The sequence below is a fragment of the Mastigoproctus giganteus genome, chromosome 2 (genome assembly GCF_048544385.1).
Source record: "Mastigoproctus giganteus isolate SK-2022 chromosome 2, ASM4854438v1, whole genome shotgun sequence".
In the NCBI taxonomy this organism is placed as follows: domain Eukaryota; kingdom Metazoa; phylum Arthropoda; class Arachnida; order Uropygi; family Thelyphonidae; genus Mastigoproctus; species Mastigoproctus giganteus.
Window position 1 is genome coordinate 7,958,438 of NC_143576.1, and position 27,697 is coordinate 7,986,134.

General features: G+C 38.0%; 1 protein-coding gene across 1 annotated transcript in view; it reads right to left on the reverse strand.

The window, feature by feature from the left end:
• Positions 1-27,697, reverse strand: part of LOC150089149 (required for meiotic nuclear division protein 1 homolog) — a 132,102-nt gene that overhangs the window by 80,530 nt on the left and 23,875 nt on the right. Inside the window, exons 4-5 of the mRNA XM_090390352.1 lie at positions 16,601-16,640; positions 16,077-16,177 (exon numbers count right to left, since the gene is read on the reverse strand). Of these exons, the coding sequence (XP_090246478.1) occupies positions 16,077-16,177; positions 16,601-16,640 (141 nt within the window). The remainder of the gene's footprint in view (positions 1-16,076; positions 16,178-16,600; positions 16,641-27,697) is intronic.

Genomic DNA, 27,697 nt, shown 5'->3' on the forward strand with positions numbered 1-27,697 from the left:
CTGTTTTTCTTTGCATCCCTTGCCAAGGATTTCTCGTAATCTGCCTTCGCCTGCCTAACCTCCTTTGTAACTTGGTTGCATATCAACTTGTATCTATCATAGGCTTCTGTGTCATGTGTTAATTTGTATGTATCCCATGCATTTTTCTTCTCTGCCATGTGCCTCATTAGTTCATCTGACATCCATTTTGGCCTAAACCTTGAACAATATTTCTTAGTTGGTATGTAAAGCCTAGTAGCTTCCAAGATAAGTTCTTTGAATGCTTCCCATTTTGAATTTGCTGTTGGTAACATCATCAGTTGGTCCCACTGTATAGAATTTAAATACTGTCTCAGTCCATCGTAGTCACCTTTAAGGAAGCAATAACCCTTCCCTTTACCCCTAATGGTAGTTACCTATTTGAGTAAATCCCACTTCAGCACACTGTGATCACTGCCACCTAGTGGTTCGTTTATCTGCAGATTCTTAATGCATGAAGAATCACTGCTGATAATCAAATCATGAGTATTACTCCCTCTAGTTGCCTCCCGAACATGCTGATGTAGAAAACAATCATCCAATAAATCCACAAAAGCCCTGCTAGTGTGTGAGTAACCAGCCCCCAAATTCCAGTCAATATCTGGGAAATTAAAATCTCCCATTATAAGACTCTCTGATTTACTGGCCCACTCTATTTCCCTGTACAGTTCCTTATTATACTCATCAGAGTCATTAGGCCTATAGCACACTCCTACTCTCAATTTTGATCTCCCAATGCTTATGTCACACCAAACTGACTCAACACTGCACTGTCCGGCGATGTCGACTGGCTTCACTTCCTTGGTTTTTATGTGTTTCTTAACTAATAGCATAACCCCTCCCCCTTCCTATCCTGTCTATCCTTTCTGTAGACGTTGTACTCCCCAAATTGCAGTTCTGCATCCCTTATATCTGTGTGACACCACGTCTCTGATATCCCAACAATATCTGCCTTTGATGTTTTGAGCAATACCTCAAATTCATCAAATTTATTTACTAAACTCCTAGCATTGGTGTACACGCAAGTATACCTGCACCTGTTTCTATTCTTAGCTACCCTAACACAACCCATGTGTTTACTTGTACCGCAATGGCTCCCAGCAGTCTCTGAAATACCATGCATCTTGTTTTTCAGGCTTCTGCTCATTCTAATAGAAGCAGTGCAAGAATCTCTTTCACCTCTGCCAGTGGCTACTGTCAATCTATTGGTCTTTGTCTCCCCCCAAGCTAGCAGTTTTCCGACCCACAACACTGCCTCGATAGCATCAGCAAATATTCTTGCACCATTTCTATTTAAGTGTATCCCATCCCTGTAGAAGCAATCTCTCCTGTTAACAAGTACAGTTCAGGCTGAAAAAAATTCTACCCCTTGAGCCTTGCACAATCTTTCCAGGGCTGAATTGATCGACAAGGCTCTCATCATATACTCCCTCCTATCGTGTCTGGGCAGAATTGCAGACACTTTCAAATTCAACCCTAATTCTCGGCTTTTGTTCAACAGTGATCTGTACTTGTTAAGTAATTCTGCTGGTCTCCTACTCTTAATATTATTAGTGCCAACGTGTACAACTATATCACCTTTTGTGCCCTTAAAAGATGATATTCGCTCTACAACGTCATCAACCTTTGCCCCTGGCAGACATACCCTGGTCCTGTTCCACCTATCTTTTTTACAAAGCATGTTCCCCGTTTCCCTGACAATAGAGTCACCAACAACTACTAGTTCCTTCGGGACCAGCGCATTCTGCCTTGGGGGGTTGTCTCTGTGTCACGCGATGCCCAAGTGCAAGCTCTGGCGTTGATGTGGGCAGCTGAGAGCTTGATGGGCCCCTTAATTTAGTTTCTTCGAGAGCATCCACCCTGTCCTTCAAGCTCTCATATAGGCCCACAAGAACGACGAGTTGTTGCCTGATATCGATACACTCCTTGCATCGCGCACACACAAAGACATCCCCCTTGGCAGTATCATGTCCCGTACCCGATTGCTCTGCAAACATCAAGCAAACAGTGCATTTTATAAGGCTGTGAGTCAGAGGACAACTGCCCCCCTCAGTTCTGCTCTGAGCCACAGCACTTCCATTAGCTTGAGCCTTTTGCTTTGCTGCTCTGGTCTGAGTCATGATTCTATTAATTTATTAATTAATTATAATTAATTATGTTATGTTATTAATTATGTTAAATATAATTAATTATATTACGTTTGTAATCTAAGTCGTTATATGTATTTATTTAAACGTACAATTTAACTGCTAACGAAGTTCAACTAACGCTATCTAGTACGGTATATAACTATCGTATCACAAAGGCGGGAAAATTACGAACGGTAGCGGAGTTGAAACACGTGGAAACCTTTACCGATACTTTTATGCAATTACAAGGCCGAGTAAAGAATAAATACACCAAATTAATCAGAAAATCACAAAATAATGTTATACTACTAAATTTAAATCAAAAGTTTTAGAAAAACAATAATTTCAAATCAATAAATAAGAAAAATCCACTTAGCGGCTTTGAACACGACCGTCTCAAAGCGTCTTGGAACACGACCGTCTCGAAGCTCTATGTACAGCATGTCCCCCTCACCCAACCTTTTTTTACTATTGAATACACCATGAATTGTCAAAATAATAGAGTAAGCATATCTGCAAAATGATCTAAACCTCCCAAACACTTCCTAGTTCATTTCACAAATATACGTGGTCTCAATTCTAATCTCAACGATGTCCATTTCCACTTGCAGTCTTCCAAATGCCATATATTTTTTCTGACAGAATCTCAGTATTATATATAAACTATATATATAAGCTCTAAAAGGAAGGGGATGAATCAGATTGGTCCACTTGATATCAATGGTTTGACTGTAGATGATCATTCTCAGCTAGCTGCCGCATTGAATGAGTATTTTGCATATACATTCACACATGAGGAGTTATTCAAGGAGGAGAGGGCAAGATGCTTATCAAACTCTAACAGAGAATTAAATGATTTTGTAATAAATGAGAGCAAAGTGGAGGAGAAATTGCTGAAGTTAAACATAAGAAAGTCATCTGAGGTAGATGGGATCTATCCAGTTATATTAAAGGAGGTGGCAAAGGAAGTAAGCAAACCCTTAGCCATAATTATGAGAGCATCCTTGGACTCGGGGACTTCATAAAGGGGGATCAAAGGGTAACACGAGTAATTACAGACCTGTTAGTTTGACTTCTGTTCCAGGGAAAATAATAATGGAGTCACTGGTTAAAGAAGCATTGCAGGATCATCTAGACAAGACAGCAGTAATAATTCAGACACAGCATGGGTTTTTCAAGAAAAAGTCTTGTCTGACCAATCTGATTGGATACTATTATGTGGCAACAAAGGAACTGGACGTAAAAAACAATTTTTGCATCCAGTACAGGAAATCGGGAAAGTATCAAAAGCTTTTCCGAAATCCCGATTTCGGAAAAGCTTTTGATACTATTGCACATAGAAGAATACTGTACAAATTGGAGTAATGTGGCATTAAGGGCAAGTTGCTACAATGGATAAAAGGATGGTTGAGTGGGAGAACACAGAGATTGGTAATTAATGGATACTGCTCTAAGTGGTTTAATGTTATTAGCGGTGTCCCTTAGGGTTTGGTGTTGGGCTCGTTGTTTTGTATATTTATCAATGATATTGGTGAAGGTATATCAAGCTTGATGTCAAAGTTTGCAGATGATACAAAGGTCGGCAGGGTTGTTAATAACAGTAATGACAGTATGCTGCTGCAACAGGATCCGGAAAAGTTGGGCAGATGGGCTGAGAAGTGGCAACTGAAGTTTAACATTGACAAATGCAAAGTATTACAAATGGGTAGCAGTAACACCAGAGAAATGTACCAACTGGGTGAAGTTACACTCAGGGTAGTGGAGAATGAAAGAGACCTGGGGGTAATTGTGCAGTCAGATATGAAGTTTTCTGAGCAGTGCAGACAAGCTGCCAGAGTAAGTCATAGGGTCTTGTCAATGATATACAGGAATTTTGCAAGCACGGATAAGGAGTTTATTATCCCTTTGTATAAGGCAATGGTCAGGCCACAAATTTCATACTGCTTACAGGTCTGGAAACCTCATTTTAGGAAGGATGTAGAGTTGCTAGAACAAGAACAGAGAAGGGCAACAAGACTGGTGAAGGGAACAAAGGGGTGCTCTTATGAAGAAAGGCTTAAGTTCTGCAAATTACAGCTTCTGGAGACTAGGCACCTGCGCAGCAATCTGATTAAGGTGTATAAGGCCTTGAATGGATTGAGCAGGCTCAAAGCTGATGTGATTCTTGCTCAGATTACAAACCTGAGGGGGCATAGATTCAAGCTGAAGAAAGACAGTTGTAGAATTGATGTGCGGAAGTTTGCCTTTAGCCAGTGGGTAGCTGATTGCTGGAACAAACTTTCATCTGTTGTTGTGGAAGTTGATACATTTGGAAAGAATGGATCTGGGAAGGGTTTTTTTTTGTATAATACAACAGTCTATCACAAGCCAATGTGTGCTGGCCAATTTACCACCTACTGGTCAGCACACACATGCAGCCATCTTCTTGGCACTGCGCAGACCTTGTTGACTCGTGCCCGAACCCACTCTGGATGAGAGGTGCACAAAGATTGCTAGGATCAAGATGGATCTTGCGGGGTGTGGCTATCCCACCAGTACCCTAGACAGGTGTGACCTACAAGGCATGTGACCGTGTAGCGACCAACAGGAACATTCAAGGTAATGACTCTGCCGCAAGCACCTTTATCCCATACTACCCGAACCTATCACAGCAGGATTCTAGGGTCCTGAAATCTCATGAGATAAAGTGCATACAGCTCCAGGGCAGGAAATTGCGATCCCTCATCTCCAGAGTGAAAACACCGGGTATCACCTTACTACAAAGTGGACTTGTCTACTGCATTTCTTGCCATGACTGCGCTGGTTGCTACATCGGAAAAACTGGCAGAAGGCTCGGCAAACATATTGCAGAACACAAAAGAGCCATCCGCTTAGTGGACACAGAACACTCGGCCATTGCTGAGCACTTTTGGTCAACTCGACATGACACTGACCCGCGCTACGATGTCATGGTTGTCGACCAGTCTGGCCATTACCGACACTATACCTGGGTGGAGTCGTTGCACATCACGTGCTCTAATACTTCGGTCAACAAAAGCAGTGGATGTCGTGTCCACCCTATTATTGAGACAACCATTCTCATCACTGACAACTTTCACATATGTCACAGCCACAGGCTTAAACCTCAAACAGTTAGCTGTTACATCACACAGTTTACTGTGCACGACCGGCACTACACACTCTTAAGTTTTACTTTCCTAAACTTTCAGTTCAACTGAAGAAGGTTACCATAATAACCAAAATCTTTTTGTACTGTATATATTTAACATATTCTGTTTTACTATTTAACATTAAACCTGTCATTTATTTTACTTTCCGTTTCGCTCTGTGCTACCTAATAGATTATACAGAACGAATCTAGAGCACACAGGTGTTTTTAACTTTTTTTTTTTTTTTTGCTGATGCTGTATAAGCTTGCTTTCTTCCATCATGTGCCTCTAATAATGCTAATATATATACTAAATACTAATCAAGTTAAATTTTGGAATCTGGATTTTAATGGTTAAGACAAGTGGATACCAAATAATTGTAACATTATTATGCATATTATCAGGTCCTTGAGGTTGTCACAGACATTCTCTCAGATATGCCAGACAAGCTGTACTTGCTACCCGGGAGTTTAAAATGCTGATGGAACTGATATCCGGGTGATACTCAAGTCAAGTGAATCCAATTTCGGCGAAGTCTGGACGGTCTGTCACAGACAAATCCTCTGCTTGTACCTTCACGATGGTGGGACTATTAGTAATCCTGGGTATAACCTCCATGCACAAGTACATAGTGGGTAACCACCCAGGTGTGAACCAACGTAAGCAGGGGTCGAGGTGTGGTGCCCACACCACATGGAGGAATGCCGCCCCTCTATGTTACCAGGCAGTACTAGGTGGTAAATGACTCTCATCAACCGGTGCAATACCACCACTTTGCTTATTGGAGGCTTGAAGTGGTGGAACCCATGTTTAGCCTCTAGAGCTAAGTTCCAGTCAACCCTTCCCCATCTCTTCTATCATGCAGTATGATTGATGACTTTTGAGGTTATGATGAACATCATGGCGAGATCCATTATTCCTTACATTTCGAGGGTACAGCTCTAAAACGGTGTTCGCAGCCCGGCCGCTAGTTAGTACACCGGACTGAACCTATTGGTAACTCTCTAGGGGGCTTCCGGATCAGCTAGTGTATAATCTTGCTACCATTACTCTGCCAGATAGTGACTTGACGGAGTCTGCGGGGGGGGGGGGGCATTCTCAAGGCCACGTTATGACAAGCATCTGGGTATATTCTTACCATGTGTACGCTATATCCAAAAATTTCATTATTTTATACAGCATGTCCCACCCACTTTTTCTTACTATTGAATACACCATAAATTGTCAAACTAATAGAGCAAGCTTATCTGTGAAAAGATCTAAACCACCCAAACACTTGCTAATTCATTTTACAAATATACGTGGTCTCAATTCTAATCTCAATGATGTCCATTTCCAGTTGCAGTCTGCCAAACCCCATGTACTTTTTCTGACAGAATCTCAATTATCGGTTGATTCAACTACTGCTCATTTCAGATGCCCAAATTATTCGCTGTATGATTCCTTTCGCCTCAAAGGTGGTACTTGTGCATATGTCCGTTCTGATATTCCCTGTCAGAGACTTGATAATTTGGAATCTCCTCTCTTCGATGTTCTCTGGCTCAAAATCTCTCTACCTCAATGTGTCAAATTCATCTGTTGTCTCTACCATTCTCCCAACTCCATTAATCACTTGGAGCTCTTTGCAACTTGACTTTCTCTAGTTCAACTTTCCTAACAGTGAGTTACGTAATTTTCCTTGGTGATTTTAATGTTCACAACTCCAGCTGGCTTCCGTTTTCTAGTCACACCGACCCAGCTGGTCGAGATGCTGAGGCTTTTGTAATTACTAATGACCTTGCACAGATTGTTCATTTACTTACAAGAATACTGGACAATCCTAATCATACAATTTGCCAACACGCTTGATCTTTTTTTCACAAACAACCCTTCTAAGTACAGCAGACCCCCGTTATAACGCTGTTCGCTTTACGCTGATTCGCTATAACGCTGTTCTTATATTATAACCAGTATCTGACTATAACGCTGTTATAGATCACTATAACACTCTTTTACAGATTGCATTTTTGGCATATTTAACGAAATCGTTTCATTTAATGGAGTCAATAGCTTGAAAATGAATATAAAAATACAGTTAAAACGTTTCCCACGCTGACTTGAGAAATATTCCTACGCTCAGTGAAATTCTCTCGCGCGCTAATTTAATTGCAGTACAGTGACCTGTTACGTAGTTCGGAGATCAACATTTTAATAAAAATGATCACGTATATTGCTTATAATATTCGCGTTATATGCATTTATCTGAAGTCTAGTGATCACTCAGTACCGTATTGGACATCGTGCGAAACGGACAGTTTACTTGAACATTGTATCATAATTAATGCAACCAACGCAGTTACATTTTCGAAGAGTTAATAATGGCCGATAAGAATGAAAAAAGCAACATCTGAGTGCAATACGAAGACTATAAATGTAAGGAAAAAGACTGAATTTGAAAATCAAATTAGACGTTTTGAAGCGAATCGATTCCGGTCAAAGACAAGCGGATGTGTGCCATAATTTAGGACTTGCAAGTTTAACTGTAAGAACAATTATAAAAAAAAAAATAATAAAGAATTAATTTTAGCAGCGGGAAAGATAACGGTTTCACTGCAAGCAACTAGGGCTAGGATGGCTATTAGGATTGAAATGGAAAGACTAACTAATTTTATTGAAGATAATATCCAATGCAGAATTCAGTTAAGTTAAATATTATAAATAATAAAAGAGAGGGAGAGAGAGAGAGATTAGCCTATATGATAATCTGAAGAAAACTCACCAAAAAAAAAAAAAAAAAAAAAAATTGGAACCATTTAAAACTAGTAAGGGCTGGTTGAATAGATTTAAAATCCAGGGAGAAGCCGCAAGTGCAGATCAAGGAGCCAAAACTTTCAAAAAAGAACTTGTTAAAATTATTGAAGAGGGATATTGTGTGTTATACTTCTCAACAAGTTTATAACATAGATGAAGCAGGACTTTTGTGGAAACGAATTCCTAAAAGAAGTTTCATATTGAAAGAAGAAAAAAACATGCCAGGTTTCAAAGCGGCGAAGGATCGGTTGACTTTATTGTCGGGTGGTAATTAAACTGCGGGGGATTTAAAATTAATACCCCTTTTAGTTTAAATCGGAAGAGGGGCCAAAGTTCAACCCAAAATCGTCACATTTTTCATAATTAAATTAAATCAATCAATTTAGATCAATTAAATTCATGATTTTAATTGGAATTTTAAGTTTAATTTTGATACGTAAGCAGTTATCATATAATTATATACGCATGTAATGCAGAATATTTTATATGTACAAATATTTGAATATTAAATATTTTGACCGACATTTGTGCATATTTTCACTACTGTTTATTATTGATTAGGAAATATCTTGTGGCACCGACCGCAACTCACAATACATATGTTAACTTATGGGAATTTGGCGCTCGCTTAGCGCGGATTTACTTAGCGCTCTGTTTTTCCGGAACGCATTATCAGCGTTAAGCGGGGGTCACCTGTACACGGTGTGAGAGGTCCTTTAGGCACTTCAGATCACAACTTGGTGATTGTCTCTTCTCCAATGGATCCTTTATCTCATGGCTATTCCCAACCTCGTGTTGTTTGGCATTACAAGAATGCAAAATGGGATGACCTGTGAGATTTCTTTTCTTCTTTTCCTTGGTCGGATTACTGTTTCAAAACTTCTGATGTCAACGTTTGCTCAGATCGTGTCAGTGAAATTATTCTTGCAGGAATGGAATCCTTTATTCCACACTCCACTTTAAAGTCCTTTATCTAAACCTTGGTTTTCCAATAAATATGCTAACGCTGTTCAAGAGAAGAACATTGCATATCATAATTGGCTTGCTTCTAATTCTTCAGTTTCATTTTCTGCCTCCCCTGAAGCTCGCAACAATTGTAAAGCAGTTACTAATCAGTCCAAACTAGAGTTTGAACAGGCTAAGAGTAGAAACTTGCTTCTTGCCCTAATGGTAGCCAAGCATTCTGGTCTCTTGCCAAAGCTATTGGCCGCAATTTTTGCCCATCTCTGCTCCCACCTCTCTCTCTCTCCCACCTCACATATTAATGATCTTGGTAAAACACCTCCCACCATTCCCAACATGCTTCATTCAATGCCTCCTGTGGTCTTCCATCAAAAGGATGTCAGAGTGATTTTGACGAATCTTGATGCTAAGAAAGCTCCTGGTCCCAATGGTATTTCTCCACTTGTTCTCAAAACCCGTGCTCCTGAACTTACTCCTATTCTTTGCCACCTTTTTTCACTTTTTTATCCCAAAGGTATTTTTCCTTCTGCTTGGAAACTTGCTCATATCCATCCAGTTCCTAAAAAGGGTGACGAATCCCTCCCATCCAATTATCGTCCCATTGCAATTACTTCTACTCTGTCTAAAGTAATGGAGAAACCAATTAACCGCCAACTCTTAAACTACGTAGAAACCTTCCGTCTGATCAACAATTGCCAGTATGGATTCCATCAGTGTCAATCCACTGGTGATATTCTGGCTTATGTTACCCATTTATGGACTAATTCAATGGAAAGGTTCGGTGAAACACATGTGGTTGCTTTTGACATCTCAAAGGCTTTTGATCGTGTTTGGCATAAAGGTCATATAAACAAACTTCCATCTTATGTTTTGCCAACTGTTTTTTGTAATTGGTTATCCAGTTTTCTCTCTGATCGCTCACTGAGGGTGATGGTAGATGGCTCTCTGTCTCCTAACTTCTCCACTAATGCCGGTGTCCCCCAAGGTTCAGTTCTTTCCACCACTCTTTTCCTCTTGTATATTAATGACCTCCTTCCGTTGACTGGAAATCCTATCCATAGTTTTGCTGATGATAGCACATTGCATTCCACTTTCCATTTTGAGATACCTTACCTTGCTCAATTAGCTTCAACGTCTCAAAAATCTGCTACCAATTCCTTAAATGCCGATCTTCATATAATTCTCTAGTGGGGCAAAGACAATTTAGTTGATTTCAATCCTTCTAAAACTCAGTCTTGTCTTATATCTCGCAAAAAGTATTCTTCTGCTCCTATGCTTATCTTTGGTGACACTCCGATTTCTAGGCAAAATGATATATCTCTTTTGGGGATTACCCTGACTTCTAATCTCTCTAGGAACCAGCACATTAGAAATACTGCTTCCTCTGCATCAAAAAAACGTGGTTTTCTCTTTTGCTCTCGGCATTACTTTTCTTCCAAACAGCTGCTCACTCTGTATAAATCGCAAATCCATCCTGTCATGGAATATTGTTCCCACATTTGGAGTGGTGCCCCCAAAACCTCTTATGCTTCTTGATTCCATTCAGAAGATGGTAGTTAGGTCAATTAATGATTCATCTCTAACAGAGTCTCTCCACTCGCTGTCTCATAGACATATTGTTTCTGCTGCATGCCTCTTCTACAGATATTTCAATGAGCACTGTTCTTCTGAATTGGCTTCTATAGTTCCCACTCTCTCCTTCAAAACAGCCCGAACACGTGCAGCAACCAGCCAACATCCACTTACTGTCCAACTTGAAACTCACAGAACCAACTTTTCATCTTCCTCGTTTATTATTCATTCAACTGCCGTTTTCTGGAACAACCTTCCTTCATACGTATTTCCTGAAAATTACAGTCTACAGAAGTTTGAGTCCAATATCAACAAATATCTTCTTTTGTCTTCTCAACCTCCAACCCAAGCACAGTGCTAAGTGCTATAGGTTCTAATACCGCTCGTGTTTGGGGTTTACATGGGGACCATGCAGGACCATGGTCCATAAATACAGGACCATGTTGAGGAAATGTTGCGAGCTAGGCCATAATGTCTATGTGTCTGCAATTCTGCCCAGACACGATAGGAGGGATTATATGTTAAGAGCCTTGTGGATTAACTCAAGACTTGAAGGAATCTGCAAGGCTTTAGGGGGTAAATTTCTATCAGCATGACCCACACTTGTAGGTAGAAGGAATTTGTTTTGTAGAGACGGGATACACTTAAACAAAGGTGGTGCAAAAGTTTTTGCTAGTATTATTAAGGATACCTTAAAGGCTCAGGGAAACTGCTAGTTAGGGGGGATGTGGGTAATACTGACACGCGTTTATCTGATAATATTGGTCAATGTAACTCTTGCACATACCTTAAGAGTTCTTATCTGTTACCCCAACTGGATGTATTATCTAGATGTTCTGGGGCCAAAGACGTTTCACGTGAGCGGGTAGCTAATATCAGGAAAGAGAGCCTAAAAAACTTCAAGGGTTGTGTTAGGGTTGTTAAATATACAAGAACAGTAAATCTTAATTGTTTATACAGTAACGTTAGAAGTGTCGTCAATAAAATGAGCGAATTCGAACTGCTGGTTAAAACAAGTAACGCGGACATAATAGGGCTTACAGAGACGTGGTGCCACCCGGAAATTGGGGATGATGAGTTTCAGTTCGGCTTGTATAATGTATTTAGGAAGGATAGGTTAGATAGAAGGGGTGGTGGGGTAATGCTTCTTATCAGAAGCAGCCTGAGTGCGACGATAGCTTTCCCGGATTCAGACATTTCACATGCTAGTATAGAGTCTGTATGGTGTGAGATAGTTGGAAACAAAGGTACAATGCGAGTAGGAGTAATCTACAGACCAGGTGATTGTGAAGATTATGACAAAAGCCTCTACATGCAAATGGAATGGGCAAGTAAGCGTCAATGCCTTATTATGGGTGATTTCAATTTGCCTCTAATTGATTGGAGTAAATGGGAAGGAAACTCGACATGGGGAACAAAATTTTTAAATCGACTAGATGACTGTTATTTGTATCAACATGTCAGGGAAAGTACTAGAGAAAAGAATATCCTAGACCTCATCATCACACATGAATCAGATGACATAACAGGGCTGACAGTAGAGGAACCAGTAGCAGGAAGTGATCACGGAGTTCTACGGTGGATGATGACGAGAGAGGTAGCAGAAGTAAAAGGCAAAGGAATGGGTTTTAATTTCAGAAAAGGAAATTACGATGCCTTAAGGTACTACATGGCCTCTATTAACTGGGTAGATATTGCGCAGAGAATGAATACAATTGAACTGTGGTACGCTTTTAAAACATTAATCACAGATGCCTTGAATGCGTATATACCATTAAAAAAATACTCCACGAGAAGGGTTCCAAGTTGGATGAATAGTGAAGTTGCCACATTACTTGAGCAGAAAAAGGTGGCATGGAAAAGTTACAGAGCAATAAAAAGTACTGAAACCTATAACAGCTACAAGGTGATCTGTAATAGAGCCACAGAAAAGGTTCGACAGGCAAAGGCAGCTTATGAGAAATCACTAGCAAACAGAGCAAAGAGGGGGGATAAAGAATTCTTCACATATATAAATGCCAAGAAGAGCAGGACAAACCAGATCGGACCTTTACGTAAGGGAAAGGGGATAGTAATAAATACACCAGCTGCCGTTGCAGATGAACTCAACAGTTATTTTGCATCGATATTTACAAATGAAAAGCCTTTTGTGGCAGTGGGAAATTGTGGGAGCGAAGTTAAAAAATATGTAATTAATGATATTGAAATTTCGCAAGATTATTTAATGAAAAAACTTTCGAGCCTACAGACCAGTAAGGCTCCTGGAGTTGATGGAATATACCCTATAATCTTAAGAGAGGCGGCAAGCGAGAGCATTGAACCACTGAGGCTAATTATGCGAGCATCACTAGACTCTGGGGAGATTCCCTTGGATTGGAAAAGTGCAAATGTATCTCCCATACATAAGGGTGGCTCTAAAAGTGAAGTTGGAAATTATCGACCTGTCAGTCTGACTTCAGTAGTAGGGAAAATCATGGAGGCAATGATCAAGGGTGGAATTCAGGATCATTTGGATCGAATTGAAATTCTCAAGGATACTCAGCATGGTTTTGTAAAGGGAAAATCATGTTTAACAAATCTGGTTCGCTATTTCGAAAGGGTCACTCACGAGCTGGATTTAGGGAATAATTTCGACATTGTTTATTTAGATTTCAGCAAAGCTTTTGACTCAGTCCCACATGAGCGGTTGCTTTATAAGCTGGAACAGGTTGGAATCACTGGGAAAATCCTTAGATGGATAGAAGGATGGCTTCAGAGCAGGAGGCAGAGGGTTGTGATAAATGGCTATTCCTCAGATTGGGTTGATGTAAGAAGTGGGGTTCCCCAAGGATCAGTATTAGGACCACTGTTGTTTTTAATTTTCATAAACGACATTGATGAAGGGATAGAGGGCGTGATGTCTAAATTTGCAGATGATGTTAAAATTGGTAGAGTAGTTAATGATCACTGTCAAGCTGAGCTTCTTCAGAGAGACCTAGATAGACTTCAAGAATGGTCAGAAAAATGGCAGCTGTGCTTTAATCCAACAAAGTGTAAGGTATTACACCTGGGAAACAGTAATCCTAAAATAACTTATTCACTTGGTGGAGTTCAACTAAACCCAGTACTGGAGGAAAGGGACTTGGGTGTTATGATACGGTCAGACATGAAATTCTCTGAGCATTGTAAACAGCTTGCAAGGAAGGCCCATGGTGTCCTATCGATGATCTATCGAACTTTTGCAAGTAGAGATAGGGACGTGATAATCCCATTATATAAGGCTTATGTTAGACCACACTTGGAATACTGTGTTCAAGTATGGAGACCGCACCTAAAGAAAGACATCGAGCTTCTTGAAAGGGTGCAAAGAAGGGTAACTCGCCTGGTGAGATCGGCAAAAGGGCGTCCTTATGAAGAAAGATTTCGAATATGTGGGTTGCAGAGTTTGGAAACTAGACACCTTAGAGGAGATTTGATTGAGGTGTTTAAGGCTCTGAGAGGCATCAGTAAAATGAATGAGGACAAAATTTTCAAGATTATAAATTATAAATGAGGACATAAATTCAAGTTACGGGGGGAAATGTTTAGATTGGACTGCAGGAAGTTTTATTTTAGCCAGAGAGTTAAAAATTACTGGAATAAGTTGCCTTCATGGGTGGTAGAGGCCGACAGTTTGGGGAAATTCAAAGGTCATCTGGATAGTACTTTCGGGTAAGGGAAGCGCATAGGATGATAGGATTAATTTCCTTTTTATTTATTTTTTATTTCATTTTATTATTTTTTTTATTTATTAATTATTATTATTTAGTTATTTATTTTATTTATTTTTTGTTTTTATCATTGTTTTGTTCGGATTTTTTTTTTTTTTTTTTTTGGCTGGTGCAGCATAAGCCATAGGCTTTCTTGCACCATACGGCCATTACTAATACTAATACTAATACATAAAAAAAAAAAAAAAAAATATATATATAGATTACAGTTCCCCAACGGAGAGCCAGATTGAAGATAAATACTAAAATGGAAATTTAAAACTTATTATTTCTTCCAAGAGGATGAACCATTAATTTCTCTTCAAGTGTCGGCAACACTTGAATAGAAATGAATATGACAGGAGGAAAAGAGCTTTTGTTTAGAATCCAAACAGTTCCTTGGCTGTTCACTTAGATTAAATAAAAATGTTCCCATGTTTGGCATAAGTTCACTAATAGAGACCACCCACTAGCTAATGAGAAGCCAGTAAGCTTTGATAATTGTCACAAATGGGGACCTGGCAGTATCTCAGATTTTTAAATACATTACAGATTCACCTACCAGGATGCTATGCAACTTAAAATGAAGCAATTTAGGCTGACTGTATTATATCGAAATATATATCAGCATTCATCTCTAAATTGGACATAAGACCAAGCTTAACACGAAGTTCTGGATGTCAAGAGGAATGGAACGTTCCTCGTGACCCTACCTAACACAGTAATGTACTTTGAAATCTGAAGTTTTTATTCATAAGTCTCATTTATATAACTTTGGTCAATTTTTCTGTGAAAAGAACCAAGGAATAGTTAGGGAAAAAAAAAAAAAAAAAAAACGACACCTACATCTGGATTTGATAAAGTATACCAAGTAATAAAAATACACAAAACATATATAAAGACTGAAACTGATACAGACAGATAACTATACAAATTATGGTTTAGGTACACTGCAATTGCAATTAAATTTGAATTGTTACATGATAAGTAAAACTTTCCAATTCAAACATACTGTGACTATAATGGTCATAATATGTTTGAATTTGAATTATAATTAAACATATAAACTTACATTTCATTAGATTGGTGTCCTTAGAAATTTGTTTTACACAATACAAGATGAATATTGAAGCAGAAAGCATATATGCTGAAGTTTTGAGTACTTATTCGCTTAATTAAAAAAAAAAAAAAAAAAAAAAAACATTTTGCAGAAATAAAGAAAATTTTGGATTTGCCAGACCAGGTGCCAATGTCTCTGTAACAAGTGGTGGTACCACGAATGCCAGGTTAATTTGGAATTAGTGAACAAATCATATTATGCCTTTCAAATAACACATTTATATTAAATCATGAAATTCAATTTTTTTGCTTCTTTTAATCAAGGATATAAATGTGACACACTTATCACTAGATAAGTATATAGCTATATTAGTATAATTCAATCTTTGTGCTAGGTTGGGTAATAGGGTGTAAGTAACAAGTGCCAACATGCAAACACACATAGATGGACTTTTTTTGTTATTTAGTTTGTTTTCAGCAAAAGCTGAACACTATCCTCCAGAGAAATGAAAGGGCACAGAATTTTTCCATGTTTTTAATATGGCAATGCCCATAAAAATTATTTGTATATACTAACTAACTAAGGTGCCTTATTTCATGGGGAAAAGCAGGTATAAATTTAATTGAAATAATTATTGTTAAACGAAATTTTTCATTATTATACTTACTCTGTATAAAGATACTCCATATGTTCTTTTTCTTTTATAATCAGATTAATATCATAAGAGCTGTTTTCACAGTTCTTCAAAAATTTTAACAGGCAATTTCTCTGAAAGAGAACACTTTATAAGTGCAGCAGTAGAGTGTAGTCAGAAAAATGTACTAATACCAGTTAATTGAAAATTAACAGCCTGCCTTACACATGGTATCATTAAGTGAGGCATGTAGTGTAATGGAGTTGTGAGGAACAGTGCTATTAAAAGAGTGACAATTTAAGACAATTTAAACTAATTTAGATATCAGACTGTTTCCATATTAATATCACGTGACAAGATACATGGGGAATTTCATAGTTACTATTAGTAAAATAACAGAGATTACATGTCATGGTACAAAAAGTGTCATTTGGTTACTACAGATGACACTATAATAATGTAATAAATTTAAACTAATTATAAAAGAAATTTGCAAATAATTTTGCTATAACAAAAGATAAGAAGTAAGTAATTAAATAGGAACAAGTTCTAAATACCTCAGTTTCTGGAACATTCCAAAACACAACTGAACCTTCACTACCAAAAAAGACAGAAAAAAAAAAAAATTATAATAAGGAATAGCAAATAATCAATTTTTAAAACAAGGTAAATTTTTTTAAAAATTTATATACGAGGGGTGTCCTTGAAAGTAAGATACAAATGAATGCTGCAGGAAATAGACACACATAACAGTATGCATCATTTATTCAGTATAGTGGGGAATTAATAGTACGTGTAGTAACACATGGCAGGAACTTAAGCATATATATTCATGTCTGTGTAATCAGTACAAATAAGGCTTCAGTAATGGAAATAAAGATGAACAGTAAGCTAAGTGTATGTGTTAAAAGCATCACACCAACAGGATTTCACAACAAATTCTTTCCACATAAGGTGAACACATCATAAGCAGAAAACAAAAATAGTATAGTGCAGTTCAAAGTAGTTCATGTCAATATTCAAAATGAACCATGCACAGGAAGTCCACATCTATCTGTAACAGAAGACAGCATTATTCACATAGAAACCGTTATTCACAAATGCAGACAAAAAAAGGAGCACTGTGTCATTTCGCTGCCATTCAAGTCAAATATCACCTCCATAAATTTACATCAGAGGAAACCTTTGGAGGAGGTATGTGGTGGTAATAGTATCCTACTTGGATTTATTTATTTTACCATGAGTAAACTTATGTGTGTCTTCTGTCATAGTATAGTAGTTCTACGTGTTACTTCTTAGGAGACGTCTGGATTTGAAACCCATTACTGATTGGAGAAATTTATAAAGAACTCTTCAATTTGGCTAAGTAAATGGACTTTAGTAGAGGAAGTAGGGTTTTTCCATGAGGTATTCTGGGTGTTTGCAGACCACACAACATACAAATCAGTTCATAAACATGGACTGTACATATAATACAAAGCAATCTCCAACCTGTGTATGGTTAGCATGGGGACTTATGAGCAATGTCTGCCTCCTTCCTCCCCTCTTGTACAGGAAGACTGGGTCTATGGTCTTGCAATGGACAGAAGTTGACGAATACAATAGTGATTCTGGTCCATAAAAGTTAAATTACAACAATGATATTCTACTTGATTAAATGTAATTGCATAAATTTTTACATGAAATTTTGCATACTGACCAATTTAAAATGATAAATGTGAATATGAGTCGATATCATTTCAAGCTTTGGAATATGGAAATCAATGGGTTGAACTAAGTGCACACTATAACAGATTTGTAACACATAACACATTTGTAATCTAACAGAATACAGAATATGTTCAATTAAGTTTTCTTTTGTAGATGTTTGGAAGATTTTGAAGTAGTGGATGGTAGTTGGCAGAAGAGTTGCAAAATGAGGTGTACAGAATCTGAAATGTGCCAAGAATGGTAATTTCAAGATTATGGTAAGAACATTGGGAGACAACCAAATTTTCACACATCTTGTGACTATCCTTTTTCAATTTAAGTTTATGTCCCCTTATGCATGGTTTGAGAAACAGTTTGGAAGGATTTAGAATTTAGTTTATTCAATCCACTTAAAGTCTTAATCACATCAATCAAGTCTCCTTGCAGATGCTTAAAACTTGCAGAACTGCAATCTTTCATAGTAAGAGTACCCTTTTGTGTCCTTGATTAACTGTTCTCGTTGTTCTTCTTTGCATTTGTTCCAAGAAATCTGCATCCTTCTTAAAATGAGGCTTCCAGACCTCTATAAGTACTGAAGATGGGGCCATATGATTGCTTTACACAATGGGATAATCACCTTGTCTCTACTGGTCAAATTCCTGTATATCACTGACAAAACTGCACGAGCTGTCATAGCAGCCCTGTCTGCACTGCACAGAACACTTCATGATGCACTGAACAATTACCTCTAGATCTCTTTTGTTGTCCACCACCTTAAGCAAAGTAAGTTAATTGACATGAATAACGTCTATGCTGGGGGTATTCTACAGCGGTCGGACTGTCACGAAAAGTGAAACGTCTAACCGCTGTTATATCTCCAAAACTAATAGACAACAGTATAAATAATTTATACTTATTTTGTCTGGTATATAATGCCCTCAACAAATATGCAAGAAAAAATTTGATATTTAATATAATTTTTTTTGAAAAAAACTAAAAATTTCATATTTTGGTCATTTGCCGTTGTGCCTTGGTTAATTTCACTCTCAATAACTTCTAAACTATGATAGATAGATATAAATAGTAAGCAACAAAATTGTTCAGTAGGAAGTGTAGTTTTTACATCTATAAATAATTTTGATGTAGCTCTTTTGGTTCCCGAGTAAGAGCGATGCAAAGTTGAGAGAGTTGAAAAATTTGAGCATTTTCAAGTTTGTTTTCACAATAGTCAGTCCTCGTATAGCACGATAGTTGTGTTCCTAGAAACTCTCGTGAAATATAAACAACAGGCCCTATGGGAAAAATAGGGTTAGGTGCCAACCACCCAAGATTGAACACACATATGTAACCAAAACATTACCAAACACAATAAATTATCGTAATAAAATACTTCGTAATAAAATATTGCTAATGCTTTTGCTTCTATCGTAAGAAAACTTGTTTTTTGTTTGATTTTCTATCGAAACAGATGACAGCTGTTCCATCTCTTCCAATTCTTTGTGCTTTAATCTAATGGATTTTAATTAGAGTTGTTCCTGCTATGAAAGTTGTTTTTATTTTCTCTGCATTCTTTGTAATTCTCGGCGTTGCCTCATTTAGGGCTGTAGCACGTGCAATATCACATGGTCTTTCAATTCGCTCAAAGCATTTCACAATTTCATACTTTTTCTCTGTCGACAGAGGCGGACTGGCAATAAGCCTTATCGGGGAAATCCCGGTGGGCCGGAGGCCGGTGTGATTTTGGCCATAAACGCTAGTATGAGGCCACTACAAATTTTCCCGGGTAAGAATTTTTGACCCAGTCCACCTCTGTTATCGATATTGCTTTTCTTTTTCTCTCTGAATCTGTAGCGTCTTCACCAGGATGCTTCCTTTTCATACCTTTTAAGTATTTTACTCATTTTTAGGGAATAAAGTACAATTACAAAATGAGGAGGCATGCTTGATACACATAAACAAAGCTGCACACGTTGCAACTGAATAAACAACACTGTAAACGCAGAGACAACTCTACCTCACATTTTACTAAAGCACATTTCTGGGGATTACTACCATAAAACAATAAAAACAATTTCCAGTTGCGTTCCTGCTAGTGAAATCTGTGATAAACTGGTAGTAAACTTGATCTAATTGCATTTGCGATAATACCGATAACTGGAATTGTGTGGGTTTTTACGTTATTATGGTTAAATGTGTTTCCCCTTCACTGATATAAAACACATAAATACATTTTCAGAATCTTCACTTCATTCCTATCGTGTTGCGTTCAGTTGAGGTGATTCCGCATTCGACTGCCATTTTTTGTAAACACAAAGGTGAATCGTGTATAAGCGAATTCGGTTCGTGTTATATACAATATCGTTCCTCTATTTATAAATTGTGTATGATCAAATTTGTGTAGTGTAAACACGTGTTATACGAGGACTGACTGTATCTTGAAAACTATAAATGTTAGACAAAAACAGTAAGCAACAAAATTGTTGCTCTTTGAGAACTGTACAAGGATATATATAAATAGATTTCAAATCAAGTTTTTAGTTTTTAACAACTTGTTAAAGTAACTACTTTGTTCAGTTACTTTGCATTTGTCGAGCAGTGCAGTTGTGTTTCATTTAGTTAAGTTGTGACGATGCCAAAAGTTACATCAGCTAAATGTGTTCAAAGATTTTGACAAAATCACAAATCTAACATTGAAAAGCAAGCACCAAATTTGGCAGCGGAACGTAAGGGGGGGAGAGAGAGAGTCATAAGCATAAACGTGAGCAAGATCAGTTAGAGGCAGATGTCCGGCCATCAACATCAAAAAGAACAGTGCAATCAGCGAATGAAGATCATCAAGAGTTATGCATTAGCTTCAAAAGAAGCTAATGCACAACACTTGATGATCTTCCAGTTATGACAGGATAGGGCTTGCTACCTTGGAGTCCAAAAAGCTGATGGAACTGACATTTAAGTGCTACTTGCAAGTAAAGTGGATTGAAGTTTGGTAATGTCTGGTCATTCTGCAATAATCCAATCCTCCACTTGCACTTTCATGATAGTGAAACTGTTAGTAATCCTGGGTATCCATGTACAAGTCCTGAAACAATGCACCAGGTATACTGGAGGTAACCACACAGGATTGAACTAATGCAACCAGGGGTTTGAGATGTGGTGTCTACATCACACAAAAGAATTCTGCCCCTCTGTGTCACCAGAGGGGCAGAATTCTTTTGAAGTGTTTAGCCTCCAGAGCAAGACTCTGCAACCCCCATCTCACGTAGAGATCCACTATTCTTTACATTTCAAGGATAAGGCACTAAAACAGTATTCGCAGACCAGATGCTAGATAGTCCACCAGACTGAATTTATCAGTAACTTACTAGAAAGCATCCAAATCAACTAGTGTATAATCTTGAGATTCCTCCATTCTGCCAGATTTTAATTGGAGAGAGTCTGAGTAGTGTATGTGGTGGGCATTGTTGAGGCCACATTATGTCAAGGAGATGGGTATATTTTGTTATGTATATGCCATATTCAAAATTTCATTATTCATATAATATCCCCCCCGGCTCCAGTTTTTTCTTTATCTGCAAAATGTATCACGAATAGTCAAAGTAATGGTACAAATTTATCTGCAAAAAGATCTGAACCTTCCTCATTTCACAAATATGTGGCCTTAGTTCCAATCTCAATGATGCCCATTTCTACCTATAGTTTCCCAAGCCCTGCTTACTTTTTCTGAGAGAATCCCAATTATTGGTTGCTTCAACCATTACTCCAGTTTCCCTTAATTATTCACTTTGTGATTCCTTTCACTTCAAAAGGTAATCCATGATTCCTATTACTCAGAGGGTAGTCTGTAATTCCCATTGCTTCAAATGGTAGTTCAGTTCTGATATTCCTTGTCAGAGACTTCCTAATTTGGAATCTCTTCCTTTTGATCTCTGGCTTAAAACCTCTCTACCACATTCTGTCAAATTCTGTTGTCTCTATCATTCTCCCAACTCTCCAATCACTCTGAATTGTCTGCCTTTCTTTCTTCGAAACTCAACTTTCTCCAATATAACTGTCCTAACAGTGAAGTAGTTTTCCTTGGTGATGTTTACAACTCCAGGTGGCTTCAATTTTTGAGTTACATGGATGCAGCTGGATGAGATTCCAAGGCTTTTGCAATTACTAATGACCTCACTCAGCTTTTTATTTACATACTAGAATAAAACTCACTATTTCACTCACTATTCTTGTTGCCCTTCTCTGTACTTGTTCTAGCAGCTCAACATCTTTCCTAAAATGAGGCCTCCAGACCTGTGTACAGTACTCAAGGTGTGGCCTGACCATTGCCTTATACAAGGGGATAACCACCTCCTTATCACAGCTAACAAAATTCCTATATATCATTGACAAGACAATCCTAATTACACACCAAAAACTATCAATCTTTTTCTCTCAAACAATACTTCAAAGTGCATGTTCAATGTTGCATCTCACATGACAACTTGGTGATGGTCTCTTATCCAATGGAGCTCCCTCCCTCTCTCATGGCTATTCTCGGCCTCACATTGTTTGGCATTACAAGAATGCAAAATGGAATAACCGTGAGAGAGAGATTTCTATGCTTCTTTTCCTTGGTTGAATTACTGTTTTATTGTTAACTTTTCTGATCCCAATATTTACTCAGATTGTGTCAGTGAAATTATTCTTGTAGATGAAATCCTTTATTTTAAATTCCATCTTAAAATCTCATCCTTTATCTAAATCTTGGTTTCCCAATAAATGTAGCTATAGCTGTTCAAGATAAGAACATTGCATATTGTGATTAGCTGCATCCATATTTCTACTCCATTTTCTACCCATACCACGGCACCTCCGTAGCCAGGTGGGAAGGAGCAGCAGTGTGTAACACACTGCTTCTTTATTAGACCGGGGTTCGATCCCATCACCACCAAATACGGAGGATGCGGAAAGGTCAGGGAATGACCAACGCATATTCCCGGAGCAATATGGTCTTAGTTGCTAATGCTCCTAAAAACCGAATAACAAACAAATCTATAACTCACAACAATTGTAAAATAGTTATTAATTATTCAATCCAAACTTGATTTTAAACAGATTAAGAGTAAAAAATTTGTTTCTTGTCCAAATGGTAGTCAAGTGTTCTGGTCTTCTGCCAAAGCTGTTGGCCGCATTTTTGAAGTAGTGGTGGTATGGGATGTTTAATGGTACAAGAACAACCAAGGCCAAAATGTATCTACTGCTATATCATTATTCTATGACATAGCAGTTTGGTTCTAATAATTTGGTTCCATTTGGCATCACAGGGGTTCATATAAGCATATTTGCTTAAGAAAGGTAATTAGTTCACCTAGATTTCCAATAATGTAAGTGATAAAGGACCTTTTCTGATATGGGAATAGTACGTACAATCTAAGAGTATATGTTTGAAAATAAATAGTAATAAATAATCTATGCATAGAGGAGGGCCATTCCCCACAAGAAGAAACATATGGGTTGGGTGTGTATGCTGCACGCATTATCTTGCTAGTACAACTTCTTACTGTCTGTTTTACCTGAAGCTAGAATTCCATAATTGTGGTTCCTATTTGATTTGGAGCAATTTGTTGTCATACTTTTATCCATCTATGCTCTGACCTCTGTTAAAATCTGATGGTTCTACTGCATCCTCAGCTAAAGATAAAGCTGACTTTAGCATTGTGCTTCTTTTTTTAAACTCTTGCATGATCTTGGTAAACCTCTTCCTACCATATCTAGTACACTCCACGACACTCAATGCCTCCTGTAGGCTTTCGAACTGAAGGATGTTAGAAGAATTCTGAACAGTCCTGATGCCAAGAAAAGTTCAGGTAGCACCGCTTCCACTTGTTCTCAAAACCTGTACTCCCTAGCTTGCTTCTATTCTGTGTCACATTTTTACACTTTCTTATTCTGATAATGATTTTCCTTCTGCTTAAAATTTGCTCATACTCAGCCAGTGCCTAAAAATGGATGACATATCTCTTCTATCCTATTATTGCCCTATAGCACTTACCTCTACTCTTTCCAAAGTAATGGAGAAATCCATCAACTGCCAACTCTTAAACTATCTCAAAACCTTCACCTGATCACTGATTGCCAATATCGGTGCATCAAGGTCAATAAACTAGTGATATATTGGTGTTTGTTACCGACCTTTGTACAAATTCAATGGAAAAGTTTGATGAAACTCAAACAGTTGTTCTTGACATTTCTAAGGCTTCTGATCATATCTGACCTAAACAAATTCCCATCTTATAAACTATTGACTGTTTTTTGTAATTTGATATTGAGTTTCTTCACTGACCATGCACTAAAAGTGATAGTAGATGGCTCTTTGCCTTCTAACTTCTCCACTAATGCCGGTATTCACCAAGGTTCAGTTCTTTCTCCCACTCTTTTACTCTTGTTTACTAATGACTTTACACTGACTAAAAATCCTATCAATAGCCTTGCTGATGACAGCATACAACATTCCATGTTCAAATTTGCAAACTCTTGCCCTGTGTGAACAGCTTCAACTTTTCGAATATTCTACACCAAGTCAATAAATGTTGATTTCCACACAATTTGTCAAGGGGGCCAAAAGAAAACGTAGTTAACATTATTCCCATAAAACTCACACCTGTCTTATTTCTTGCAAAATAGTGTCTACTGCTTCTCTGCTCATCTTTAATGTCACAGATTTCTAGATGAGGTCACATATCTCTATGAAGGATTACCTTAACTTGTAATCTCTCTCTCTTTCTCACTTGGCACAAGCACGTAGCAAATACTGCTTCCTCCGAATCAAAAAATTTGTTTTCTTTTTTGCTCCGAGTGTTGCTTTTCTTCTGAACAATTATTTGCTGTGTACAAATATCTAAAAACTGCCTTATCATGAAATATTGTGCTCACATCTGGGTAGATAAAACCTCTCTCAAACTTCTAGACTCCATTCAAAAGAGAACAGCCAGGTTAATTAATCATTCATCTCTTATAAAGTCTCTCCACTCTCTGCCTCATAGATGTTTTTCAGCTGCATCATGCCATTTATACAGATACTTCTTCTGAATAGTGCATCTCTATTTATTCTACTCAATTTTAAAACATCCTGAACATGTGCAGCAACCAGTCATTGTCCAACTCTACACTCACAGAACCAATGTTTCCTTCTCCAGATTTATCTCTTTTACTTGTATTTTCTGGAACAATTTCCCTTCACATGTATTTCCTGAAAATTACAATCTACAGAAATTCAAGTCTAATATCAACAAGTATCTTTTGTCTTCTAAACCTATACACAAGTACTAAGTACTACAAGTTCTAATACATTAGTATTAGTAGAAGCATATGATGCAAGAAAGCAAACTTACTTAGCATCAGTCAAAAAAAAAAAGAAAAAGAAAAAAAAAAAACAAAACCCTTCCTGTTTCACCCATCCATTCACTCCAAAAGTTTGTCTAGTTCAACCTTCAATTTATCTAAGCTGTCAAAAACCACAACAACAGATGAAAGTTTGTTCCCGCAATCAACCACCCGTTCGCTAAAGGAAAATTTCCGCACATCTATTCTACAACTGGCTTTCCTCGATTTGAATTTATGCCCCCTCATGTGTGGAATCCGAGCAAGAGGAAGAATCCCATCAGCAATGAGCTTGCTCAAATATTTCAAGGCCTTATACACTTCAATCAGATCAACTTGCAGGTGCCTAGTCTCCAGGCACTGCAATTTGCAGAAGTTAAGCGTATCTTTGTAACAGCAACCCTTTGTTTCACTAACTATTCTTGTTGCCCTTCTCTGTACTTGTTATAGCAACTGAACATCTTTCCTAAAACGAGGCCTCCAGACCTGTATACAGTACTCAAGGTGTGGCCTGACCATTGCCTTATACAAGGGGATAACCACCTCCTTATCACTACTAACAAAATTCCTATATATCATTGACAAGATCCCATGAGCTACTCTTGTAGCCTGTCTGCGCTGCTCAGAAAAATTCATATTTGACTGCATAATTACCTGCAGGTCTTTTTCATTCTCCACTACTGAGTATAGTACTGCACAGTTGGTATGTTACTCCGCAATTATGCTACCCACATGCAGTACTTTGCATTTGTCAAAGTTAAACATCAGCTGCCACCTCTATGCCCATCTCCTCAATTATCCTAGATCCTGTTGCAGTAGCATACTGTCATTAACAACCTTGCCAACCTTCGTATCGTCTGCAAACCTGGACATTAAACCTGACATACCTTCATCAATATCATTAATAAATACATAAAATAACAATGGGCCCAAAACCGCACCCTGGGGGAATCTACTAATAACATTAGTCCACGAAGATCAGTGTCCATTGATTAGCACTCTGTCTTCTCTCACTCGACTATCCCTTTATCCATAGCAGCAATTTTCCCTTAATGCCATACTGCTCCAATTTGTACAGTAGTCTTCCGTGTGCAACAGCATCAATGAGTTTTCCTAAAATCCAAGTATACGATAACAAAATTAATTTTTGCATCGAGTTCAAACCTAACAAACCGATGCTGTGTCTGAACTATAATTGCAATCTTGTCTAGATGATCCTGCAGTGTTTCTTTAACCAATTATTTTCCCTGGAATTGAAGTTAAACTAACAGGTCTGTAATTACTTCTGTCACCTTTCGACCTCTCTTTGTGAATTGGGGAAACATTTGACATCTCTAGTCCGTAGGGACCTCCCCCGAGTCCAAGGATGCCCTCATAATCATGGTTAAGGGCTTGCTTACTTCCTTTAATATAACTGTACAGATCCGATCCACCCCCAGGTGCCTTTCTTATGTTCAATTTCAACTATTTCTTCTCCACTTTGCTTTCAGTTATTATAAAATCATTTAGCTCCCTGCCAGAGTTTGATAAACTTCTGGCATTCCCCTCCCTGAATATATCCTCATGTGTGAATGTAGCTGCGAAACACTCATTCAGTTTGTCAGCTTCCTGAGCAGGATCATCAACAGTCGAACAATCGACATCAAGTGGAGCAATCTGATTTATCCCCTTCCTTCCATCTAGAGTTTACTTAAGTAAAGAACTCTTTGTTGTTTTTCTTTGCATCTTTTGCCAAGGATTTCTTGTAGTCTACCTTCACCTGTCCAAATGCTTTTGTGGTTGGACAGGCAAAGGTGATTACAGACCAGCTTATATCTACCACAGGCTTCTGTGTCACCTGATAGTTTATATGCATCCCATTCATTTTTCTTCTCTGTCACGAATCTCATTAGTTCATCTGACATCCATTTAGGCCTAAACCTTGGATTTCTTAGTTGGTATAAAAAGCTTAGTAGTTTCCAAGATTAATTCTTTGAATGCTTCCCATTTAGAATTTGCTGTTGGTAACATCATTAGTTGGTCTCACTTTGTACAATTTAAAACTGTCTGAGACCACAGTAGTCACATTTACGAAAGCAAAAACCCTTTCCTTTACTCCTGATGATAGTTACATCTTTGAGTAAATCCCAAATCAGCACACTGAGATCACTGTCACCTAATGGTTCCTTTATCTGCAGATTTTTAATGCATGAATAATCACTGCTGATAATGAGATCAAAAGTACTATCCCCTCTGGTTGCCTCTCAAACATACTGCTGTAGAAAACAATCATCCAATAAATCTATAAAAGCCTTGCTAGTGTGCGAATGACCAACTCACAAGTTCCAGTCAATATCTGGGAAGTTAAAATCTGCCATTATAAGACACTCTGATTTACTGGCCCACTATTTCTCTGTACAGCTGTTCATTATAGTCATCAGAGTCATTAGTCCTATAACACACTCCTACTCTCAATTTTATTTTCCCAGTACTTATGTCACACCAAACTGACTCAACACTGCATTGCCCATGCGTGTCAACTGGATGCACTTCCTTAGATTTTATGTTTCTTAACATGCCATCTATTAAAACTGTCTACTGTCAGTTGGAATCCGAGATAAGAGATGGTA